General features: G+C 44.2%; 1 protein-coding gene across 2 annotated transcripts in view; it reads right to left on the bottom strand.

The window, feature by feature from the left end:
• CRIM1 (cysteine rich transmembrane BMP regulator 1) overlaps window positions 1–23,871 on the bottom strand; it is a 179,446-nt gene that overhangs the window by 120,097 nt on the left and 35,478 nt on the right. For both annotated transcript variants that reach the window (XM_036262671.1, XM_036262670.1), the window contains exon 2: window positions 20,730–20,903. In XM_036262671.1, the coding sequence (XP_036118564.1) occupies window positions 20,730–20,903 (174 nt within the window). The remainder of the gene's footprint in view (window positions 1–20,729; window positions 20,904–23,871) is intronic.

Raw genomic sequence — 23,871 nt, 5'->3', positions numbered from 1 at the left:
CTCCACAAAACTGCCATGCTGCCCTGACAGCACGGAGCCATGCATATGACCAGAACTTTAGTTTTACACTTTAGGATATCTTTCTTTTGGACATGAAGCCCATAAACCACTCAGATGCTTTACTGCATCATTAGAAAATGTCTTTAAATAGGTTTGTGTTGAATGAGCAAACCCCTCTTATCTTGATGACAGGGACAGTGTCAGGATAAATCAGGCTGATAATCAGAGCAGGAGAGGAGGGGAAGGAGGAGAGGAGGGAGAGGAGACAGAAGGGACAGAGCCTGGCTCTGAATCCAAGGTTAAACAGCAGCCACAGCAGCCTCTGACACAAGTCCAGGATCACTACCTCGTTTTCGCAGATAAGGCAAGGAAGGCTTCAAGAGGTTAAATGACTTGCCCAGGATCATAAATCCATGGAGACCTTGGGACATGGCAAAACGAGAGCCAACACATGGAAAATCTGGGAACGAGGACTCAAAGGAAAGTCTGTTGTCCCATTTGAGGTTGTCCACTCTTGCTTTGGGCCTCGAATTTCTCCCTTTCTGCTGGCTCGTTCCCTTCTGTTTATAAACATGCTCACATTTCTAAAATTGATAAAGTAAAAAAATCGCTCATCTTTTAGATCTTACATTACCCCCAGGATACACTTCTGTTCCCATCCTTCTGCCTCAGCCTTGTAGAAAGTGCAGTCAGCCCTCACATCTGTGCGATGCCCCCGCCACTCCGAGAGGCCAGATGTGCTCCCCCACCTCTGCCTCCCTTTGTCCTTCTCCCCCAGCTATGGAAATCCTGTCTATCCTTCAAGGTTCAAGGAAAACGCCACCTGCTCTGGGGAGGAAAATTACCCCTGATTTCCCAGTTAGAATGCCACTCCTTTCTCAGCACTCTGGTAGACTTTTTCTTGTACCTCTAAACGAGGAAACTACTTATTTCATCCTACTTTCTATCCTATGAATTGTTTTCATGCAGGTCTTCCCATGGAAAATGGAGGCATTGTGAGCTCGGGCTACATCTTATTTCTTGCTGTGCATGTGAATGTTTACTGCATTAGAATCTTCCTGAGCAAGAGTTTAACTGTCACAAGTATATTCTGGGTCTTTCCATTACTGTTTTGAAGATATCACATAGGAGAGAGAGTTTTTTTACCTTTGAAGACCCTGTAAGGATCCCAAACTCCAACCACCCAGACAACAGGTCCCTAAAATAAAATAAAGGGGGGACCAGAATAAGGAAAACAAGAGAGAAAGCTAAATATATGACCTGCTACAATAGTATTTTGTTTTCAGGCTACCGATACTGCCATGAACGACATTAGCTTTGTTAAAATTGGTAAATACGCCAGGTTGGTAAAAAATTGGGGTGCCTTCATATTGCTGGAGATGGGCTATTTCAGTGTGAAGGGGGGAATGTGATGACAGAGAGGGATGGAAGGCGAACAGAAATGAGAGAGGGAGGGAGGAGAAGAGGCCGGGGAAGGAGAGAGGCCGGGGAAGTGAAGGGGTGTCAGGAAAGGATACAGAGCAAATCAATCTCTGCAGACGGAAGAGCTAAGTGGGCTGGAGAGAGTCGGGAACAAAGGCTAAGGAAGCCCTGCAACATCTGGATAGACAAACGAGGACCCCGTGTCCAGCGTGAGTGAAGGCTTCTGACGAGAGGGAACCGTGTCTCTGTTATCGGCTGAAATGCCTGGATTGATTTGGATGCTCTTACCACCTCTTCATTCCCTGTCCACCACGTCTGCCGTGCGGGGATGGAATCAGAAACAGAGCCCTGGCAAGGCTGCAGCCGTGCAGCTGGTCACGCTCTGCAGCCAGAGAGACTGGGCTCGGGAAAGAGCCTTTCAACTGCAGAACAGATTCTCCCATTAATCAGGAATGGCCGTGGGGGGAAGAATCGGAGCCAGGCAGCTACTGGTCTGGATATTGCTAATCATTTCTCTCTGGTTTCTGGAGGATGTGTGCCAGGCTTTCTTCCAAGTGCACACAGCAAGGACTTTGCCTTTGTATTTGGAAAATTGGCAGCAATAATAACGAAAAGAAATGTGACTGGGGTCAAAAGGGCAAGATAAATGGAATTAGGCATAAGCAAAATCAAATGACAGGTCAAAAAAATACTAAAACTATTCTTTCTTCCTTCCAGAGGACGACAGACTATTACTGTGTGAGTTAGCGTCTTGTTTTCTGTCAACTGGAAATCTCCAATAATTACATACTACTCTCCTTGTCGGGTCAACGAGAGTTAATGTCCATGACCCTGACCCTGAAGTGTTTCCAAATTCTGTTGTATACTTAAGGGTACTTTCTAACAACCAATCTGCCTATAGTGTGTCTTTATTAACTGTTTGCAATTGGGAAACCAGAACATCCCATCTTAACGCCTCTATTTAACACTCTACAATGGATCCACAATGACTACGATATACAGTACAATCATTTAAGTATATAATGAATGACCTTTTATAATTAAATTTTAATCCATCATTTTTCAATCAGTAGACATTTATCTGTGACCCCCGAGGTGCCAAGTACTTTCTCCGCCTTAGGGAACACAGGCAGGCACACGGGACGTAAACTGTGGTGTACGTTCAGAGCCACGGAGAGTACGACGAGGACCTACCACCCTGGCAGAGGTCCTCGGGCAGGGGAAGGGGAGAATGGACTCACCAGACTGGTGACTCTTGGTAAGCTCAGGGGTGTGCAGGAGAAGTGACGAGATACGTACTTCCCTCTGGGGGCCTTGGTTCCCCTGGGTTTCTAGTGGGAGAAGACCCAATATTCGTCCAGTCTTCCCCATCTCAGGAAATGGCACCAACTGCTCCAGCCAGAAGCCTGGGTCTGTCTGGAGTCCACCTCCTAACCTGACCCCCAAACTCCATCAGTTTGAGACTTTTTAACTGTACCTCCCATGACACACAGAACCCACTCCCTTTCCTCCAACTCCTCTGCCAACACCTTGTCTGGCACCTGTCGCTCCTGCGGCTGCCCTTCGGAGCCCTACCGAAACCCCTCAGGCTCCGCTCTGGCCTCCTGCTACGAGGCAGTTTTTACAGAGCAGCCAAAGTTGATCTTCAGAGTGCCTCCCCTTGAAGCTACAACTTTAAATGGATTCCAATTACACAGAGAGCAAAATCCAAACTCTCCACCTCCTGGTCGGGACGATCTGTCCCTCCCCACCTCTCGACTTCCTCTCCTGCTGCACTCCCCACCCCCACTCCCCACCCCCAGCCACAGGACACCTCAGTCCCCCGCACAGAAAGGTCTTTCCCACACCGGGACTGCTGAACACATGGTTCACGCCGCCTGGAATGTTCTTCCCCGGGCTCCTTGCACAGCTAGCTCCTCCTTAACGTTCAGTCCAACTCAATCATCATGTCTTCAGAGAGACTCTCAAGTCGTCCATCACATCTTGGGCCTCAACATTCTGACATCCAACTGCCCTTACATAGTGTTAGGTACGGCTTTTGTTTATTTCTCCCATCGAGGGAACTGGGACCTTGTCTGTCTTACTCTCCTTGCATCTAGCAGTGTCTCACATACAGCAGGTGCTCAATAAATATCTGTTAAATGAATGACTTAAAACTTTATAGGCATTTGCTAAGTGCAGGTGACTATCCCTTTCAACATACCTTTATAGGATATTCTCAATATATAAACTTCAGAATAAACAAGCTTTTGTGAGTCAGATGGTTTTTGGAAGTGGCTTTTAAGGCTGCTAACATCTGTGCATAACAATATAGGGTTCTAACTTTTCCCTGTCAGAGCGACACAGGGGTGGCCCACATCACTGGTGATGCCAAGTCTGAGGTCTCCAGCACCGCGTGGCTGAGGGGACCAAAGTGCCCCACAGGACTCCTGTGGACAAAGAGACTGAAGAACGCTGATTCATATGATTCAAAATCTCAAGAAAAGCTTACACGTACAGGGACGTATTGGAAGTAAAGCTGAGAAAACGTGAAAAGGGGATGTCCCGGTGTACTGTCTGGATACGGGTGTTTAAATGAAAAGGAAGTCAGAAGCCATTGCTCCGCTTCCTGAAGTTTCAAGTGACCCTTCATCACTAGTGATAAACGACAAAGCGGCTGAAATACTACAGAGCTGAAATAAAGCACCCATGTCAAAATATACGCCTTTTACTAGTACTTTCATTAAACTAGGGTCTCTTCTCAGCTACCTGAGAGACTCTTGGAGAAACATCTTCCAGCAGCTGAAAACCCAGAGGACGATCCCAAAACTGTATGCAGATGCAATGACTTAAACACAGTGATGAAGATTCAACAGGTTCAAAATCAGGGTACTGATGTTCCGGCTCATGTGGCTCAGTGGACAGAGCCTCAGCCTGCACATGGAAGGGTTGCGGGTTCCAATCCTGGTCAAGGGCACATACCTGGGTTGAGGATTTGCTCCCCGCCCTGTGTCGGAGGCAACCTACCCACGTTTGGTGTTTCTCTCTGTCTCTCTCTCTCCTCCTTCCACTCTCTCTTAAAAAAAAAAAAAAAAATCAATGGAAAAAATATCCTTTGGTGAGAGTTAAACAAAAAAATCAGGGTACTGACTACAATAACTTTTGAACCTACACACACGTCTTTATGTGTACATTTGTAGGTATCTGATTTTAAACAAACTCTGTATTCCTGTGGGATTCTGTTTGTTTGCGTTTGGTTCCAGGCCCCTCGGAAACAACAGGCCATTCAATTAGGCCCTGCCGCCGAGCACAGGGCGAGCACACTACTGCTCTTGGCCCCCAGACTGTCCTTTCCCGCTTGCGTAAAACGCCGGTGTTGACTGTACTGCGAAAAAAGTTAAAGGAAAGAAAAGCCCTACTGTTGCAACTGTGCCAAAAAAGTACAAGGAAACAAACCCAGATGCTAGAATTTGAGGCATTTCCTCTGCTATGTGACTATGTCCTTTAACTGAAGGTCAAAAGAACATTAAAGAGCATAAATATTTTAAAGCCCGAAATGGATATTTTTGTGGCCCTCTCAGCTTATGCATGTCAGTGACACATTAAGCTGACATTTAACAAGCAAAATTTATTCAGAAGCATTCAAGAAAAACCCTGGTATCGCTTTCAAAAATGATTTATTTAAATTTCTAGTGCTTTATATTAATACAGATCGGTTCATTTCACTGACAGCCAAGTCCTTCCAAAATGCCAGGAAGTGAATAGAGCCTTTCTTAAGCTTTGCTACCCCCCCAATTCTTCAATACGTCCATGTGTTGTCATTGTTTAACCTCTTTTTCTGGGGACATTACATTTATTTTTGATGCTACCGATAATAGAAAATAACGTGAGAGTAATCCCTTTATTTCACGTCTTAGGAGGTACTTGACATAGGATTTACAAAGAACAAATGTGTTTCCTGGTAACAGGAAACAGTACCTCAGCCCATGGGAAATACAACACAATCAATCATCTTATATTATGTTAAAAAAAAAGCCCAAACATTTATCAAATGGGCCACCCCATTTGGTGATATGACTGATATCAAAGTTTTAAAACACATTTAAACAAAGAAATGCACTTAAGAGATGGCAAAAATCTTGACGGAAAGGTTAATATGACTGAGGAATAGACAAATAACACAAAACCATGAAGCATCAAGTTCGTGTGTGATTTAATAAAAACCTTCCTCTCAACTGAATGGTGATACAACTCTAAGCTGTGGCAAAGATGTAATTAAGGTCTCACATCAGTCAAGAGAGCAGTAAAATACAGCAGCAAAGTCCCACTGCAGAGCCCTAAATGGCCAAATATGGAGGCTCCTGAAAACCACTATTTCCCTTCGGGTGATCCAGAGTGAATTAATCTCAGAAACCTGGAGACCTTCCTGCTTTGCTGACCCTTACCTTCTTCCCTAGTATTCTCCTTTCCATATATAGAATCGAAACAGTTCCTAAGTTTCGTTTTTTTGTTTACCAGAATTCCAGGTTATTTGCTGGAATGTTTTAAATAATTCTGTTGGGAGTCAGCGTGGTTACTAATGGACATACCATCTAATCATGACCCATAGCAGCTCTTGTCCACCCAGAGGGAAACAAGCTTTGTGACTTGTTGCTGTAGAAATGTCAACATACGGAAGACAGTTTTCAACTTTATCTCTCATATTTCCTTTGCTACTCTATAGGGTCAGCTTGCTGGCATGTGGGAAACCGACACAAAGCAGCTCCATAGCCAAGCTGGGTGGGGTTGTTATAGTGATAAGGGAAATGAAAGAGGAAGGAGTTTGAATAATATTTACTTGAAAAGTCTTGCCTTTTCCTCCACAAGCTACTCACAAAGTGCATAATAGTACACCAGTTCTTAAAAAAACAAAACAAAAACCTGTCGGAATATATAGCCGGTGTTTAGATTCTGTGACTGATTTCTACCATCAAAGAAGAGCAAAACTTCCAGGAAACTCGTTATCACAGAATGGAACACCATTACCAGCGCTGTCACATCCAATTACAAACAGGTCACCGCAGACATACGCATATCAGGGAAGATAAAATAATCACACGGTTGCACTATTTCCATGTATAAACTGTTATGTCACCATGTCTGTATATGTGCTTACCTACATCTAGCTATAAAGGTTCTACACGCACATGGGACATGTGTATGCAATGTACTTCTTGGCACAGGACATACACAAATACACATGTCACGTGTATGATTTTTTTAAAGAAAAAACATGCTTCCTATGCACATGAACATACACTACTGTGTGTGGGATACATGTTATCAGATGGGATTCTCTCTCTGGATTAAAGATGTTTGTTTAGTTACGGATGTATCCAAAAGACCCCCAAGGAAAACATTATAATAAGGCTTGACATTAGGCCAACACAAGCCAGGCCAGGAGGCATGAAAGAACACATAGGTAACATTTTTGGGAGTCCCATGCCGCACTGAGGTGTGACACCACAGCCTGATTTTATTTGAAAAATTCCTGACGGAACGGAAACCAGTTGCCTCCCAATCAGAAATCCTTCAGGAGATTCCACTGTGATTAGCAATCAGAATGCCAAAGGGCAGTAAGAACATAGAAGGGGAAGACAACTGTATCTTTTTTACTACTGCAGAGATAAACAGTGACTTTAAATATTATAGGTGAGGTTTAATTTTTTAATTTTTTTCTTTGTTGATTTCAGAGAGAGAGGGGAAGAGAGAGAACATGGATGAGAGAGAACACTGACTGGCTGCCTCCTGCATGCCCCCCACTGGGGATCAGGCCCACAACCTGGGTATGAGCCCTAAATGGGAACTGAACTGGTGACCTCCTGGTGCATGGGTTGATGCTCAACCACTGAGCCACACCAACTGGGCTATAGGTGAGGCTTAAAGCCTCACTAACTGCCCAGAGCCAGGTCAGACACAACTGAGACTGTCAGATGTTGTTTCGGGCCTTAGAAAGGAAGCACACAAGGTCCTCTAAGGCCACAGCAGGACCACCGTGGGACTGGCCACCCCTGCCCTTGCTCAGTGTGGTTTCAAAGATACTTCAGAACCACTTTAAACGCATCTCTGCCATGAACTCAAACTGCACCGAAACATTGAAACAAGCGCCCTTTCATGTCCGCTGTTGCAAAAACACCCCCTGATATTTATAAACCCTCTGGGAGGCAGACTGGACTTTTTTTTTGCGTCAAAGCAGAACAGTAAATAACAATCTTTATATAATATAAATACATAAACAAGATCAGAATGTACCCCAGACACCTTTAAAATACACTTCTGTGAAGTCAACAACCGCGTCCTTACCCAGCTTGCTAACTTTCAGGACTGTTACTCTTAACAACAGAACATGGGAACACAATTTAAAGATGAAAAAATAATTCTATTTTATTTTCCAAACTGGGTAAAATGAAGAAGAAAAAAAACCGCCTAAGTACGCAGTAAAATATGAGCTCCTTTTACCAACACACAGCTTTTCTCTATGTCTATAAAACTTGGATTTTATCTCCTGACAAATATATGGATATATTAAGAAAGAGAAGTATCAATTTTTTAACATTATTAAATTCCTGTATTGTTCTTTTGTTATTGAAACAGGAAAAAAAGCCCACTGATAAGGAGGAAGCACTTTACTTGCTTTTCGGGAAATTAAAAAAAAAAAAAAAAAAAGAACTCCCAGTGACAGAGAAAAGAATAATGAAGTGTAGGAAAACTAGGAAGCTGTCAGCCAGAAACAAACAAAAAGAAAACACATCCACGATTTAAAGGAACATGCCAGTCTCTTAAAAAGTCACACAAATATTAATTCATCACGTGTTAATTCCTTCCCTCCTCCAACTTTCCAGGCGTTACTTACAGCTGCTGCTTCCTCCTGGTGCAAAACACACTTAGCCACAGACCCTTCACGCCCAAAGCTGCAAGGCACCCTATGAAAGAGTGTACCCCGAGCCTTAGACTCAGCAACCATGGGAATTCATTCTTCTCATCTCGGAGACTGCAGCACTAAAAGAACCCTCCCAGAGGTTTCAGAATAAAGTATGCCAGTGCCCACAGCAGCATGCTTAGTGAAGATCAATATAAGACTAGAGAATGAGTCACATTTTATTTCCACTGGAACATTTCTTGAAAATAACAAAACAAAAAGCCCCTCAAATACTGACTTTTAGTACTCCTGAATACCTTTCTTGAGAAAATTATACATTCAGAAATAGAGGCACCCGCTCTAGAAGTAAACATAATATTATGTCTATGAATTGTAAAATAGCTTTTAAACTGATGAAAGTAAGTTTTGATTTACTTTCGTTGGTACCCAGAATGCCTGCCAGGCGCAACAGTCCTCAGCCGGCGCCGGTGGCCTGGGTGCCCGTCCACCCCCCCGCCCCGCCCCACTCCCCCCGCCCCCCCCACTCGTCGGGGCGAGGTCCTTTCCACACCGGTCCGCGTGCCCCTGTGCAGCCTGGCCAGCCCCAGGTCCACGCTCCCACGGGGGTGGGGCAGCCAGGAAGGCACAGGTTCACCCTGGGGACCCCTGCTCCATCCCAGAGTGCTCTCCTACCTCTTTAACAGAAATCTCACAATTACAAAGGATGCAAATGATGGCTGAAGTGACAACATTCTAGAATATATGAATAAGACTAAATTGATCTAATTTTTTTCTTAGATTATAGGTGCTGATGATAAAGAGGGAACGTGAATGCTGGGCTTTGAGGGTGCGAAAGAAATGGAAAGAATAGAATGGGGTGGTAAAAGAAAAAAAGACCGATTTGGCAATCCTCACCATTTTGACCTAAGATTAGCTCTATTAATTAACCTTCAGTAAGTGGAAGAAAATATAGCTCTGTCTAGAGGTGTAACTTTATGTGTGATTATACGCTCTGCTTCCTATTAATAAAGGCCCTTTTTATTCAAAGAGCCCCTCCCCCGCTTGTGGATCTCTTAAGTAATAGAAAATATAAAATACTGGCAAAGGTGGGAAATGGAAAAAACAGTATCTTCCAGAAAATCCTTACCTATATTGATAAATTTATAAGAACATTTGAAATGATCACTTTCTGAAGGAATGGAAATTCCTGCTAAAGTGATCATGCTCCCAAATGTTCCTTGAACTTTGCTTTTAACAGACTTTTTCTTTTTTTCTAGAAGCAGAATATAAACTACCAATCTTGCCGGAGTTGTCCAAAATCTCAGACCATGGTTTTGGAATACTAATTACACTAATCAATGGGGTTTTAACGGCCTGAGACTGGGAGTGACCCGCTGATGGTCCCCACCCGCTGAATGGCTGATGGAGAGAGCTGGCCTGCGGCAGGACAGAGGGACAGTGTGCCTCCCCTCAGGAAGGGGGCCCTGCTGTGGGGAGTGGTCACCACTCAGCGCCTCTCAGCGGCTGAGAAGGCCTCCTGGGTGGGGACCCCAGATTCTTTGCTCATGTCAGGAAGAGTCTTCCTGGGGGCCAAGGTTCAGGTGGACACAGCTGGGCAGAGCCGCCACTCAGCAGCTCCGAGTGAGAGAGCACACGCCAAGCTCTGGGAATAACTGAGAGACCGTCTCCAGCCAAGTCAGAAACCACAAACACGCAAGGGACTGCTCAGGGCTACCAAGAAGCTAAAGCATTGACCTTCCAGAGGCAGTGCTCAGACCAACATCATTCCAGCACCCCGGAAGGCAGAAAGAGGCGGCTGTAAGCAGGGTCCTCAAAGAACACCATTTCTCTGGCTGAAGGTGTCAGGTTGCTTTTTGTCCTTTTAACAATTACAGTAAGTATGTTTCCAAAAACATATACTAAGAACATGGTATTTAGTCTTGAAACAAGCACACACTTGCAGCAAAGTGTGGAACTACACCTTCTGGAAATCCTGTACTAACCTGGGAGTAGGCATGGGAAGGACGGCAGGTGGTTGAACTACACACAGTGGAGACAGAAGAGACAGTCTGAAAGCACAGATAAGAGTTAGAGCAGCCTGGCTGGTGTGGCTCAGTGGATTGAGCGTTGCCCCATGGACTGAGAGGTCCCCGTTCGATTCCTGGTCAGGGCACATGCCTGGGTTGCAGGCTCAATCCCCAGTAAGGGGCGTGCAGGAGGCAGCCAATTGAAGTTTTTATCTCTCTCTAAAAAATAAATAGAAGCATATTAAAAAAGAGAGCAAGGGAAGGGGGACAATCAATAAAAGGCACAGAATATTATTGGCTGTTTACATGTAACTGTATAGAAAGCATTATTCGAAGGGTCACATTGAAAATTTGTTTTTTACACCATTTATTGTAACCCTAATGTGGCTAAATAAAATGCTCCTACACACACGCACACTAGGATGCAAACTATTTAAGTGGGACTTTTTTGCTGGGCATAAGAAATCACAACAACTGGAAGGTCACTGTATGACTTCCAACAGTTAAAATGCAGGTATAATTACTCTAGCAACTGCTCCTCTCCAACTGGTCTTATGCCAAGTTCCCTGAGTTTCCTGTTTTGATTTCCCAGATAGTTGAAACTGGTTTCCGCCTTTTGGTAGCCCTTGTTTCCCTGTACCAACGTTCAAGACATCAAAACAACCATCTGTACCTATAACGTTAAACTCTAAAACACTGATTTGGTTGTCAACCAGAATAAAAAGTCTACTGCATATGAAAATAAAAACCTTTTTCTATACCCCACCCCATGACATTGCTGGAATTTATAATGAAACATGTATATTTAGATTTCCAAGTCACTTTATTTATGTGTTCCAAAATAGGAAAGATTACATGATCAATCTGTGACTGTTTTTACAGACAGGGCAACACAACACAGATTTAAAGTTGCCCAAGAGCCTTGCTGCCTTCCATAATCTAGTGTCTTCAGTGGCACCTGAAGAACCATAGGAAAATCAAAATCAGCCGGGACCTTGATGGTAAGAAGGCCCCTTATCCCTAGAAGATAAGGTTAAATGTTTTCTTGTTAGTGTTTCCCAACTTGATAAGCAATGTTAACTGAACTTCTCAAAAATGCTTTTCTCAAAACAGTATATAGGAACTCAAGTAATACATTCAAAGAATGATGCTGATTTCAGATGTAACTAGCCTGAGAAAAAGAGACCCTGTGACGAATACGTTCAATGAAGCTCAAGACTAACTCAGAAATTAAGACTCGGTGCACATGGACGTCCTGCAGCAGACCAAGCCCGGCCCCCGTTACACAGAGTGTTCAGAATCAGTGACTGAGAGAGTATATCTCTTCTTTACCAGTTATGTTCACATATTCTATTATTAAGGATTATGTAAACAGCAGTCTTGAAAGGCCAAGTGCTTCCCAAAGATGTTTTTTCCCCTTAAACTTCATAAATATTAAATGTACACAACCCACCCCATGCCTATTCTCCCTTCCACGGAATAATTACAGTACTGACCAGTTGCAAGGACCCTATCAATGTAACTCCGCCATATCATTATCTTACAGTCTACAGCAGTTACATTTTGGGAGAACATATAATTTGACTCTCAGTATACCTGATCCTGTGACAATTATTACACTGAGTCATTTTTACTATCGCCAATACTATATTAGGAAAGATTTGGGGCCAATGACATTGAATACCATGCAGGTCAATATAACTGCAAAAAATCCATAGACATCAGGTGTTAGACATATTTCTGATGTTTAGCAAAGCTCTAACAGGTAAACTTATATAAAGGGTCCATTGTAACAGCAAACAATTTACCCTGCACCCAGTCTTAGGTTCTGTCTTGTTCCTCATCACCCGGCCCCATGCACACACTATGAAATGCCTCAACTGGGTTTTAATTTCTTTGCATATTTACCTGGAAAAGAGTTTTATAAACTGCACAATGAAATCATGACTAGGTATTAATGTTTGAAGTAGATCAAGTTATAACAAGTGCTTTGTTTTTAAAAACGAAAATCGCGGAAATCAAAATTAAGTCCAAGGACTACTTAAAGCCCAGCTATTCTCTACCAGCACAGGACACCACCTCTCTGCACCGTGAGGGTCACAGGAACTCTCGGTGACTGCTACCCAGTCTAGTGAAAACCCAGCAGGAGGAGCTTCTCCTGGGGGCTCGCTGATGAGGCGGATTCCCTGGTCCTAGTCCAGTCCTGGTAAATCTAAGTCTCTGTGTGACCACTAAGCTCTCATTTAAGAAACCTAGGAGATGATTCCTTCTGTGCCCCACACACAGGCCTCACCATGGACCTCGAGCCCATGTGGGAACACGGGTTGGGCAGAGCTGGTGCCTCTGTCGTCCCTGGACTCAGACTAGGAAATGGTAGCTTGCTATAGGTCAAGAGGGAATTCTGCTGCACTACCTCAAAGGTGGAATGAATGTTAAATAATATGTCAGTGCCATTCAATCACATTTTCTTGGGTGATTCTGTGGGTACTCCCTGCCCCAACCTCCCATAAAAAAAACCCAAAAGTTTTTGTTTTGAGGAAAAAAGTTCTAAGAATAAAAGCAAACAATATCATGTATCTTTCTAAATACTAACTAAATGCTTGTCTACGGGCATCAGGGGTTGGTTAGTATATCTGATCAGGCCACCCAGAGCACAGGCTGTACTAAAGGCTACAGACCAAGAAGAGAACAAACAAGAATAAAATGTAGCACTTACACTGTACTTCTGTGAAAGAAATAGTCAAATGTAAACAACTACAAAGGGAGTAACAATCTCATAGAAATTAACAACACTTCCTTAGGTGGGACTGAAATAGTAAATTTAGAGCACAGAACAATTAATAACAATTAAGGCTGTCATTTAGGTTTTCAAAAAGCAGAAAAAAATCTGTAAACCAGAAGCCATTTGTATCCGCATCAAACTTAGTTCAGCTGCAGAGGCTGCGGCCGTACCTTGTAAAACCGAACTTCCTTTTGTTTCAAGTTAACAGAAAAATAGAGATAAAACTCTGTATAAACAAAACTTTCTCATCTTCATTCTAATCTTTATTTCGGCCTGAGTGTATATATGTTGTGCAATGTTGAGTTTCCAGAATAAATGTTTAAAAACATCGTGTAAGACATTTATAAAATATCTTCTTAAAGTCAAAAGCAAGCTCCCACAGTGTATCTAAAATGTTTCAATTTGTGTACCTTGTACCCTGAAGGCTATTTAGAAAATGGTCCCTCAGTTAAAGGCAAAACAAAGTCACACTGGTGTAATCTGAGGCGTAGTAGGACCCGTGCTCAATATGTATTTCCAATGAATAAATTAATGAACGTGGGAAGCAGCTCCACAATGGGAGGAGCAGCCTCAGAAGGTCCCTGCAGAGCTGGGGAGAGGCTTCTTCTGGCTGTCTATGACTATCCCATCACTGAATCCTCCGTCTCATATACTCAAACCCCTTTCAAGTCTTCTTTGAACAAAGGAGCACAAATGAATTAATTAAGCATTCATTGAAATGACATATTCTGTCTCATGCATCCCAGTATCATGGGGCCAACCACTGAGCTGGAGGCCAACTTCGGCTTCCTGCCACTCCGCCCAGAGCCTCGGTGCCCTGCACCGTCCTCACTGCACAGGTCCTCCCATCTCACTCCTAACACTGTCTGTCACTATTCCCCTCCATGACGCCCACTGTTGTCACCTAACAGTACCACATTCTCCCTAGGAGGGTGGCTCACCAATCCTTATCTCAGCCCAGATCTCTCTCTCAGTTCTAGATCCTTCTCTCTCTCATTCCCCTTGATTCTCCACAGATACCTCAAACATAAACTCACATCCATCCTATCCTACATCCATAAAGCTGCTCTCTTGGTAGTCCACATTCCGGTAAATAATACCACCATGTATCCTGACTGCCACGCTGTCCCATCCCCCCACATCTATCCTGACAATCACCCCCTCCCTCCCCAAATCTGGCGGTGTTTCCCTTCCTCCTCCTCCTCCATAGTCAATCAGCCGCTAAGCCATCGAATTACCTATCTGAACCTCCCCCCATGCATCTCTTTCCCAATTCCTCGCCCATCTGGTGGGCCACTAACAAACTGCTCTGAGTTGGACTCAGTTCCCACTCCTCTCTGCAAAGCCTTCCTTGGTTTTCCATCTTAAGAATGTACAGTAGCTCTTATCTGTCCATTCGATATGACAATGATATAAAGTATCACATGCCAATTTTTAATCAGCTATCTTTTCTCTAAAATATCTTGTAGAGAAAAAAAACAATTACATACAGCTCCAAATTATAAACCATTTAACATGATCTTTAAGACCTTAACAAAGGAGGAATTCCTTAAGTCCCATATGCCGTCCTCCTTTTGCAAAATGTTCCTGTGCAACTGCCGATAGGAATAGGTTCCACAGAATCTATACTATTCCTGGACCAAGGGCTGTGTGATGCAGGAATGGTTCAAAGTGTATTCAGAAACACATTTCATGGATCCCTCACAATATCCCCTCGGCTGGACTCTGGTGATAAATCTTTGTGAATAAGTCTGTTTTGTTTTTCTCTATAAACTCCCAACTTCCTTGTGGGCAGGTTTCAGGGATATATATCTTTGTAGTCCCTGGTATGCTTATCATGGAGCTATGTGTGTTGAAGGCTTTTTAACAGTTAATTACATCAAAAATTGCCTAAGTAACAAATAGCTTTACTTGGGTGTCAAATTTAATGTGTCCAAAACAAACGCTTAGCCTTCCCCAAGCCTCCCCCCTCCCCCCCAGTAAAGGGCACTACAATTTGCTTAAACCCCAAATCTAAGGGAACTCCTTGGTTCCTCTTTCCTTCACCCCTACCTGCTCCACATATCCACCCAGGAGTCCTATTCATTCTAGTTCCAAATCCTACTTTAAATCGAACCCTCTCTCCATCTTCCGTTCTCAGGTTATCTCTTACCTGAACTACTAAAAGAACCCCTCCCTGAGGACCATTTCCTCTTTCTGCATCTTCCAGCCTCCCTACCAGTCACTTCTCCAGCACATCAATTTTTCAGAACACAAATCAAATTACACCACACACTTGTTCACAATTCTTTAAATGGCTTTCCTATGCATTCATCACGAAATGCACACACCTCAAGGTAATCTACAAGGCATCATGTGATCTGACCATTACCCTCCCTCACTACAATCCAGTCACACTGACCTTCCTGCTCCTTCAACACACAAGCTCGTCCTCACCTTCTGCACGGACTTCTGGCCCCTCCGATCATAAGTTTGGCTCCTTCTTCCATCGGGATTTCAGTTCAGATGCCCTTCGCTCACGGAAAGCTTCCAACACCCGTATCTAAAGCAATTTCCCCAGTAATCCCAGCAGTTCTCTTTCATATCACCCTGATTATTGTTTCTCATAGCTCTAGTCATAGTGAATTTCCTTGTTCATTTTTGTGCTGGCCATCCTCCCCCTTCTGATGAAAGCTCCATGAGAGCCGTGTCCTCGGCAACCAGCACTGTGCCTGGCACATAGTCGGCGCTCAGTGAATATCTGCTGAATGGGCGAACAGATAAATGACTTCCAGGGTGTTTTACATCATTCCCCGAACATGACGTGGTTCCATATTTCCGACTACTTCCTGAATTTATTACAACCACTCTGAATTACAGCAACGTTTTAGAAAATAAAAGCCAGTTATCCCTACTTGGAGTCATATACAAATTTAGTGTTTGGGATCAATTTTAACTAATTCCGGAGTAGCCCCTCCAGAAAACCCTTCTGGCAGCCACAGGGGCTGGTACTATTTTTGCTAGTCTGGTCCCCTCTTCTGAGGAGACATCAGTTCAACTTTGTGGACCTCAGTACAAAAACCAAATCGATAACGAGTAGGCAGTATGGCATAAACTACAAGCTTTGCGAAGCCCAAGGTGGGATCACTGGCAGATCATTCCCTTTATCAGTCTCTCTTATCCTTGGAGAAATACACATCATTCTGACACATCATTCTGCACAAACCCATGGCTGGCTGTCATCCAGTATCCTGTACCCTCTCAATTTGTGACAAACTGACTTTAGGGTGATATGTTCATAGATTTGGGGAAAGAAAACATTTAGTAAAATCCAGGACCAACTCTTTTCATTTTAAACAAATATAAGGAATACACCAGGACTTCTTAAATACCCAGAAATTGCCATTATTCTCCATACATCTATAAATACAAGACTGAAATGCCCTGCCATGACTTTCACACTTTTTTAATGCTGTGGTTTTGTTTAGAATTCATGTTCAGAACTCACTCCCACACACAGAAATGGGGACCCCTGTTTTCTCTGGCAAGAACATCATTTCTTCTGCCCCACCCACAACCATATACCTTGACACTATAAACTGCCCCAAAAGTAGTCCTCAAAAGAAGGTTTTAATTGGAACTAACTATTCACCTTAACATAAAAAACCATGAGAGTCAAGCCTAAATGACCAGGTCATCCATCGTCACTTGACTCTGCACAACCCTGGTGCCCAAATCCTTCCACTGTGCCTTCAAGAACTCAAGGTCATTGTCACTAAAACCCCCTTTACTGTCAGCTCTTCTCCAGATGTTCCCTTCATCTCTGTGCTCTAAGTGAAGCTGGTAGTCCCTGAGTCCTCTCCGGTGGGGACAGGTCCATCTCCCACAATCCATAAATCCTGGGGGTGGGAGAGGTGTCTTCTTTGTTCTCCTTGTCACTTTCGGATGGCTCTTCCTGTTCTCCTTTGAAAAATAAAACCCCAGGCCCTGGTTGGTTGAGCATCATCCCATGCACTGAACTGTTCCGGTGTGATTACTGGTCAGGGCACATGACCGGGTTGTGGGCTTGATCCCAGGTAGGGGGCATGCAGGGGGATGGCTGATCGATGTTTCGCTCTCTCCCTCCCCCTTTCACAAAAATTTAACAAAAATCTAAAATAAACTAAAAAAATTAAACCTTGTTCATGTGAAACACATGCAGTCACTTATGTACCAACCACATGCGGTTGTTACACTATGCAGAGGACTTCTGGTCAGGTTTCCTCACGCGGCGCCTCCTTCCCAGCACAGACAGCACGCCCGTCACTGTGCGCACTCTGCATAACCCTCCATCTCCGTGCCTTCTCTTCCTAGAGGACTCGCGGGAAAACCTGAACCCCAGTTGAATCCACCTCTCTGCCCACAGCGCACCTGCTCCAGGGCTGGAGAGAAAGCACACAGCTGCGCTGGCCGGTCTCCCCCCAGACAGAACCACCAGCCCGAAGCGAGCTGTGCCACTAGCAGGCGGCCCTCATCCATTTCCCTATTAATTTACTCGTCCTCTCCCTGAGGTGTCTGCTTTATATTTTCTCTCCCTCCTCAATTCCACACCTCTTCTTCCACCTCCGTGTCAGCTGACCTTGTTTTATAAGCTCTGAGACGAAGGAGCAGCTCTGCTCCTCTCTCCTCCAAGACTCGGCCCCTGCCAGCACCCTCGCCTCTTATCTTCCTGGTCTCCCCTTCCAGGTCATTCTGGTCATCATCCAAACATGCTGTCACACCTCCCATAGTTTTCAAGTCCCTCTGACCCTATATCCCCCTAAAACAGCCAGGCCACTTTTCAGTCCCACTCTATCACAAATATCTCAGAAGAGTGTCCCCATTTCATTCGGCACTATCGTTCCTCTGACTTCAGGTTGGGAAATCCAGCATCGTCTTTGTGCATTTCCATCCTTCCCTCATCTGTCAGACGACACTGTGGGGTCCACTGTCAAAACGGTGCATATCCACCCCTCCGTGCTGCTTCCCTGGGACCCCTAGTCCAGTCTCTCATGGCACCATGTGAAAATGACAGAAGCAGCTCTCCCATCAGCCCCTCAGCTGCAGTCTCTCACTTGCTAATCCACTCCCATCACACCCCCCAACCCCAGCCTGCCTCACATTGATTTCCCCACGCTCTGCTTCTCTGCTCATAACTACAATGATGTCTGATAGCTCCTATTACCAGGTGCAAGCTCCCTACACGACGAAGTCATTTCATAATTTGGTCCCATCCTGCCTTCCATCTTCATTTCCCATTAACCATCAACATAAAACCTTGCTGTGTTAGACTAGTTTCCCAGGTATCTTACATATAAGTCATGCAAATCTCACTTCCACATTGTATTCTTGTGTCCACACTGCTCCCCTTCCTGGAATCCATCACCATCCAAATTTCAGATTGTTCAGATTCCATTTCCTCCATACCTTCGTACATAATTCCAGGTCACAGTTTTTGGCCTTAACTTCCTACAGCACTTGAAGTCTTTATTGTTATTAATGACTTAAATTATATACAGTACTGTATCTCCACTAATTCTTGCATATGCAATGTGTGCTTGAATATAAGTAGAGCTCTTTCTTCAAAACTGTTTCTCAGAAAAGGGAAATCCCCTAATACTGACAGCTTACAACACTCAAATACTGCGGGGTGCTTTATTTTGAAAAGCAAAGTAATATTTGTACGAGATACATTAACCTTAAGTGACCTCAGCCAATCCTATTTCTGGATTATATAGAAGCCATCTGACAGAATGTGTTAACAAGGGGAAAAAGGTACAGAAATTTAATCAGCTGCAGTAATTATTCCTGCGAGAATGATCTAAGCACTGGAAGTGCTGCATATCGTAAACAGCCTTTTTGGAATCACTTTAAAAATCAATGCAGTTAATCTCCACATCGTAAAGATCATAAATATACACCTAACTAATTAAAAATGCAACAGTCCCAGTTTTATGTGAAAAGATACTGTGTCTTAGAACAAAACTTCTGGTAACACAGACTCAAAGACTCAGATGTGGGGAAGAGGGTGTGTGCACAAGGGTGTCGAATGACCTGGAAGGCAGCCTCAGGGAAGATAGTGACAATGTTGCACTGGAAACATTTCAATAGCACGCTTTCATGAAATGTAAGAATGGCAAAAAGCAATCATCTAAATTGTACTATTTTATACAATGTGGTTTTAAATATGTATGAGGAACTAAATTTATTATTTAAACAGACATTTGACCACTGCATCTACATCCCTGAACTTATATGCTGAAGTTGTTAAAATCTTTTCTTGGCAGAAAATAGGGGTGGAGATAGGGGTGAGCAAAGAGCCAGGAGGCAGTTAGAAATGAGTCAGTTAACTGGCTGTGTTGTCTATGTCATGATGTGACTGAAAAAACTTTACATGGTTAGTCCTAGGCTGGTTAGTGACCATGGTGGGGAGCTCAGCCTTCCAACTTTCAAATTCAAGGACCAGACTAAATGTTATCTAAGACTCTGTGGTTCCAAGATTTTACGTCTACTGTTTTCTACTATATTCTCTCTCTCTTTAAAAATTTATCTTTACTGTTCAAGTATTACAAATGTTCCTCCACTGACCACCCCCCTCCCCCCCTCCCCCCCACCCCACCCCCCACATTGTTGTCTGTGTCCACTGTTTATGCACAGAAGTTCTTTGGCTTATCACTTGCAGCATGGTAAATACAAAGGGATGCTATTTTAAAGCCTATTATAAAATTCTTATTCTTTATTACCATTTAACATGACTTGGAAACAGTGCAATTCAAAACTTCATTCCTGCTCTACTGCCCTTATGAGTTTGATTTTGGACCTTGAAAATCCTTGGTGTTGCATTTCAGAATGGCATCACTTTAGAGAGAAAAGGTATATTTAAGGGTGTCTCGCTCATTCAGTCCTCTCTTTCCCCAGAGGAATCTGGAGCAGAGAGTGTTCAGGGACCAGCTGAGACCCCAGCCCAGGCCCCACCCTTTGTTAATCCTGCCATGACACCAAGTTATGGGTATGCCACTTGTGATTACTGTAGTTATGAATCATGTTTTCAGGTCCTCAATCTCTTTTCTAGGGTTTATGCCTGAATGCACAAAAGTTATGAGCCATATTAGTATAATTTTCTTGTTATTTTAAAGTGATTCCTGACTTCATTCTAGAAGTGAAGTACCCAGTGATTCATCCACACCTATGTAATTTTGCCCCATGGCAAAACCAACCTGAGCCTTCAATTATCATCACACAATTTCCCCACCTCGTCTACAGAGATAGACTTTCTTGCCAGAGGAGCCACACTTCTCATTAGTACTCTCCTCGTGGAGCACCTTCCTGTGGGGAAACCAAGCGGGTGGCCTGGCGACAACAGCTGCTGACCGTCAGCTCGCCCCCCGTGAAGAATCTCTGCGCGGAGGCAACCTGGGGAGCAGCGCCGAGGCCCTGCTCATGCCGCCACAGCCTCGGAAAGCGCACACTCCGTCACCTCCGCACCGGGCAACGGGACGCGTCTTGTCTGGGATTCTAAAAGCTATCCCTCTCTGCAAGCTTGTCTTTGCCTGTTCCGGTGCCAATACTGTCACTGCTCCGGTTCCATGAGGCTAAGCTCGCGACTGTGAAAATTAGTACGTACCCTGAATCCTCTTCAAAGCTGAAAGGCACATGTCCTTCCTCGGAAACTCGAAGGGATTGTTGCAGGTCCGAATGGTGACGCATTCACATTTCCCATTGATGATATTGCAGCCAGAAACAAGGTTTTCTTTACATGGTTCGAAACCAAGCAGTTGGTCATCATCCCAGTTTTCATCTGTAAAACAATTAAGAACCACACAATGTTTGCTTGTTAGCTTCATTCAAAGAAAAGGCCTGCTGAAAAGCAAAACTGTGCGAGGCGGTCAAGGTTATCATCCGACTTTGACACCTCGATTTATGAAAGGCAGTTTGGCTGCAATTTTACACATCAATGAAACCCAACCCCCTGATAACTGAGGAGACAGAAATATAGCCACACCTGTACACAAATGTTTGTGAGCAAAACCATGACTTTTCTTATGTGTTATTATAATACAATTGAGATTCCTTTAAACATTTTTAACTTTAAACACAGGCTCTTGGATTTTCCCATATTCAATCAAATTATGGGAGGTCACATTCGTCAATCGACAAGATTATTCCCTAAAAGCCCGCAACTTTTACTCCAGCTGGTAGAGACCACCCGGGGGTTTAAAATGGCTCTCCAGCTTAATACAAGGCTGCAAACAAAGCCTCAAAATTGGAGCAGAGTCGAGAACAGGACACGATGGCGGAGATCCCCTCCCGTGCATTTCAGTGAAGATGGGAACATCCCCCACTGATCACAACCGAAGCCAGAACAACCACAGCACGGGGGCTACGGCCTGGTGAGAGGCGGAGGCGGTCAGATTCCGAAGTCAAGCCCAAATCAACGTCCTGGGCCCGGAATGAAGCGGACGGGGAGAAGCCGACTCTTAAAACCAGCTTCCGCGGGACCCAGCTCACACCAATGTCACACACAAACGGGCCGTCGACAGACTCAGTCCTTAATAATAGTCCTCAGGGGGGAAACACCTTGTCCAGAAAACCAGATTATTTCTCTATGAATCCCTGGGATGTTATGGAGGTCCCCCCACCACCTCTCGATGTTATCTTTAATAGATACCTTATCACACCTTAACTGGGGACTAGCTGTTAAGCCACATGTTTCTGATACTATATCTGAAGAGAATTTTTAAAAGTGCTTGAATTTAAGATGCCTTACACCTGCTGCTCAAACAAAGGCAGGTAGAAAGCCATCTTGAGAATGTGTGTTCTGGAAGCCGGTGAAAATGAACGGCTATGGTATTCGTGGGGCTTTTACTTCTTACTAACTGTGTAAGTTAGGCAAAAGACCGGTTCCCTTCACCGAAATAAAGAATTTTCTTGTCAAAGGGTTCTTTGGAAGGATATCACTTACAATATGAAGAGCTGCAGCTTTATTCTATGAAAAGAGGGAATGGAAAACCTCCTGTGTTTTAATTTCAGATCAAGCTCACCTAAGATCAAAATCTTAGCTCTTAGGAAAATGATTTTAGAAGTTTAAACAAAACCACAATTTATCTATTTTAATATTTGTCTTCCTATGTATTTGTTCTTTAGACATGACACGTATATATAGCATATACAAACAAAGGTATATTCCTATCAAGACAACAGTGATAATACTAAATTACTCTGAAAAGAAAATATTGAAACAATTCAATACAGAAAAGTGGGTGATAATCTTCAGGTCTAATATATAACAAAACAGCACATGTAAATGCGTCCTTATTGCTATGCTGAATTGTCGACATGCTAGGAGTACCACCAGCCTCATCCAGTTCGGTGCAATTTGCCATGAATGAATTCCTGTGACCGTATATTTAAATTTGTAAGTCAAATAGCGTTCAACCCTAGGAACTTAAAAACTTTTAAGAAATTCAAGTAACATTTGAACCACTGAAAAACTATTATTTCTCCTCTTTCCCCCAGTCTGAGAAAAAAGTTTTTATTACGACTTTTATAAATATGTGCAATTAACATATCACCAAACAGTGGATTCTGATGCAGACTGTCCTTCCACAGTCCACGCCCCTCCCTCCGTTATAACGGACCCCCCGAGGCAGCCCCTCCTGAACTACGCCGCCGCGACCCACACTCCGGCACAGTTCTCAGTTCTCGTGCCTCCACGGCCCACGCTGTCTGCCGTCACTGTCACCTTTCTCCTGACACAAACCTACTCAGCGGCTGTCTCTTGCCAACAAGAAAAGGTCCAAACTTCTTACTGAATAAGAATGAAAATGTAAGGTTCTTCACGAAATGTACGCACTTCTAAGGACTCCTCTTTCACTAATCCCTCCCACGCCCTCACGCTCCCCGGGCACTGAGATCCCCGGGCACGCCTCCGCTCGTGGAGGGTCACCTGCCTGGACACCCCCTTCCCTCCGCCCTCTGGTACCACCTATTCACCCTTCAAGACCCAGTTCAAATGACACCTCTTTTGAGAACTCTTCGCCCACTGTGAGCAGCTCCATCCTCCATGCACCTGCCAACACCTGCCCAGGCCGTTTGCCCCATGGGAATGATTCTTACATGAAGTCAAATCGCCCCTCTCGATAGAGTCCTCACCGACAGAGCCAGGTCTTCCCCAACGCTGAAGCCCCGTAACCCGAGGATTTGGTACAGTGTTCAATACCTACCTACCTAAATGTTCACCTACCTATCTAAATGTTCCTGTCGCTGGTACGATCAACGCTGTAGTCTGTGCTTTTTTTAAACAAAATATTCAAAAAATGTTGATCTATATGACATCACAAGGAAAACTATGTTTCAATATAAAGAATATGTTTGCACAGTAAAAACCTGATGTAAGAAGCCTACCAGAAAAGCGTTAACAAGGCTCACATTTGAGAGAACACGTGGACGTGCCCTGGCACCTTTCTCAAAGAAATCATCTCTCATCAGTCTCTCCCCCGGCGCGGCGCGAAGGCTCCAGCCTCTCATCACCTGGCTGGCATCAGGAGCCCTCCCGGGAGTCCACCTCGGGGCCAACTTGTTTCCAATCCAGATGCTTCCTCTGTCTCCCGCAGGAAGGCCCTTTTTCCTGAGTGTGGAATCAGAATGAAAAGGCAAGGGCCCCGAGTTCTCTCCCTGGCTCCTCAGAGCTGAGAGCAAAGCCTCCTGGCAGGAGCGACGGGCTGTCCGAAGAGGCACAGGTGAGCCTGCCGGCCCCTGGGAAACGT

The sequence above is a fragment of the Molossus molossus genome, unplaced genomic scaffold (assembly GCF_014108415.1).
Source record: "Molossus molossus isolate mMolMol1 unplaced genomic scaffold, mMolMol1.p scaffold_m16_p_15, whole genome shotgun sequence".
Taxonomy (NCBI): Eukaryota; Metazoa; Chordata; class Mammalia; order Chiroptera; family Molossidae; genus Molossus; species Molossus molossus.
This window is presented reverse-complemented; position numbering and strand designations above follow the sequence as displayed.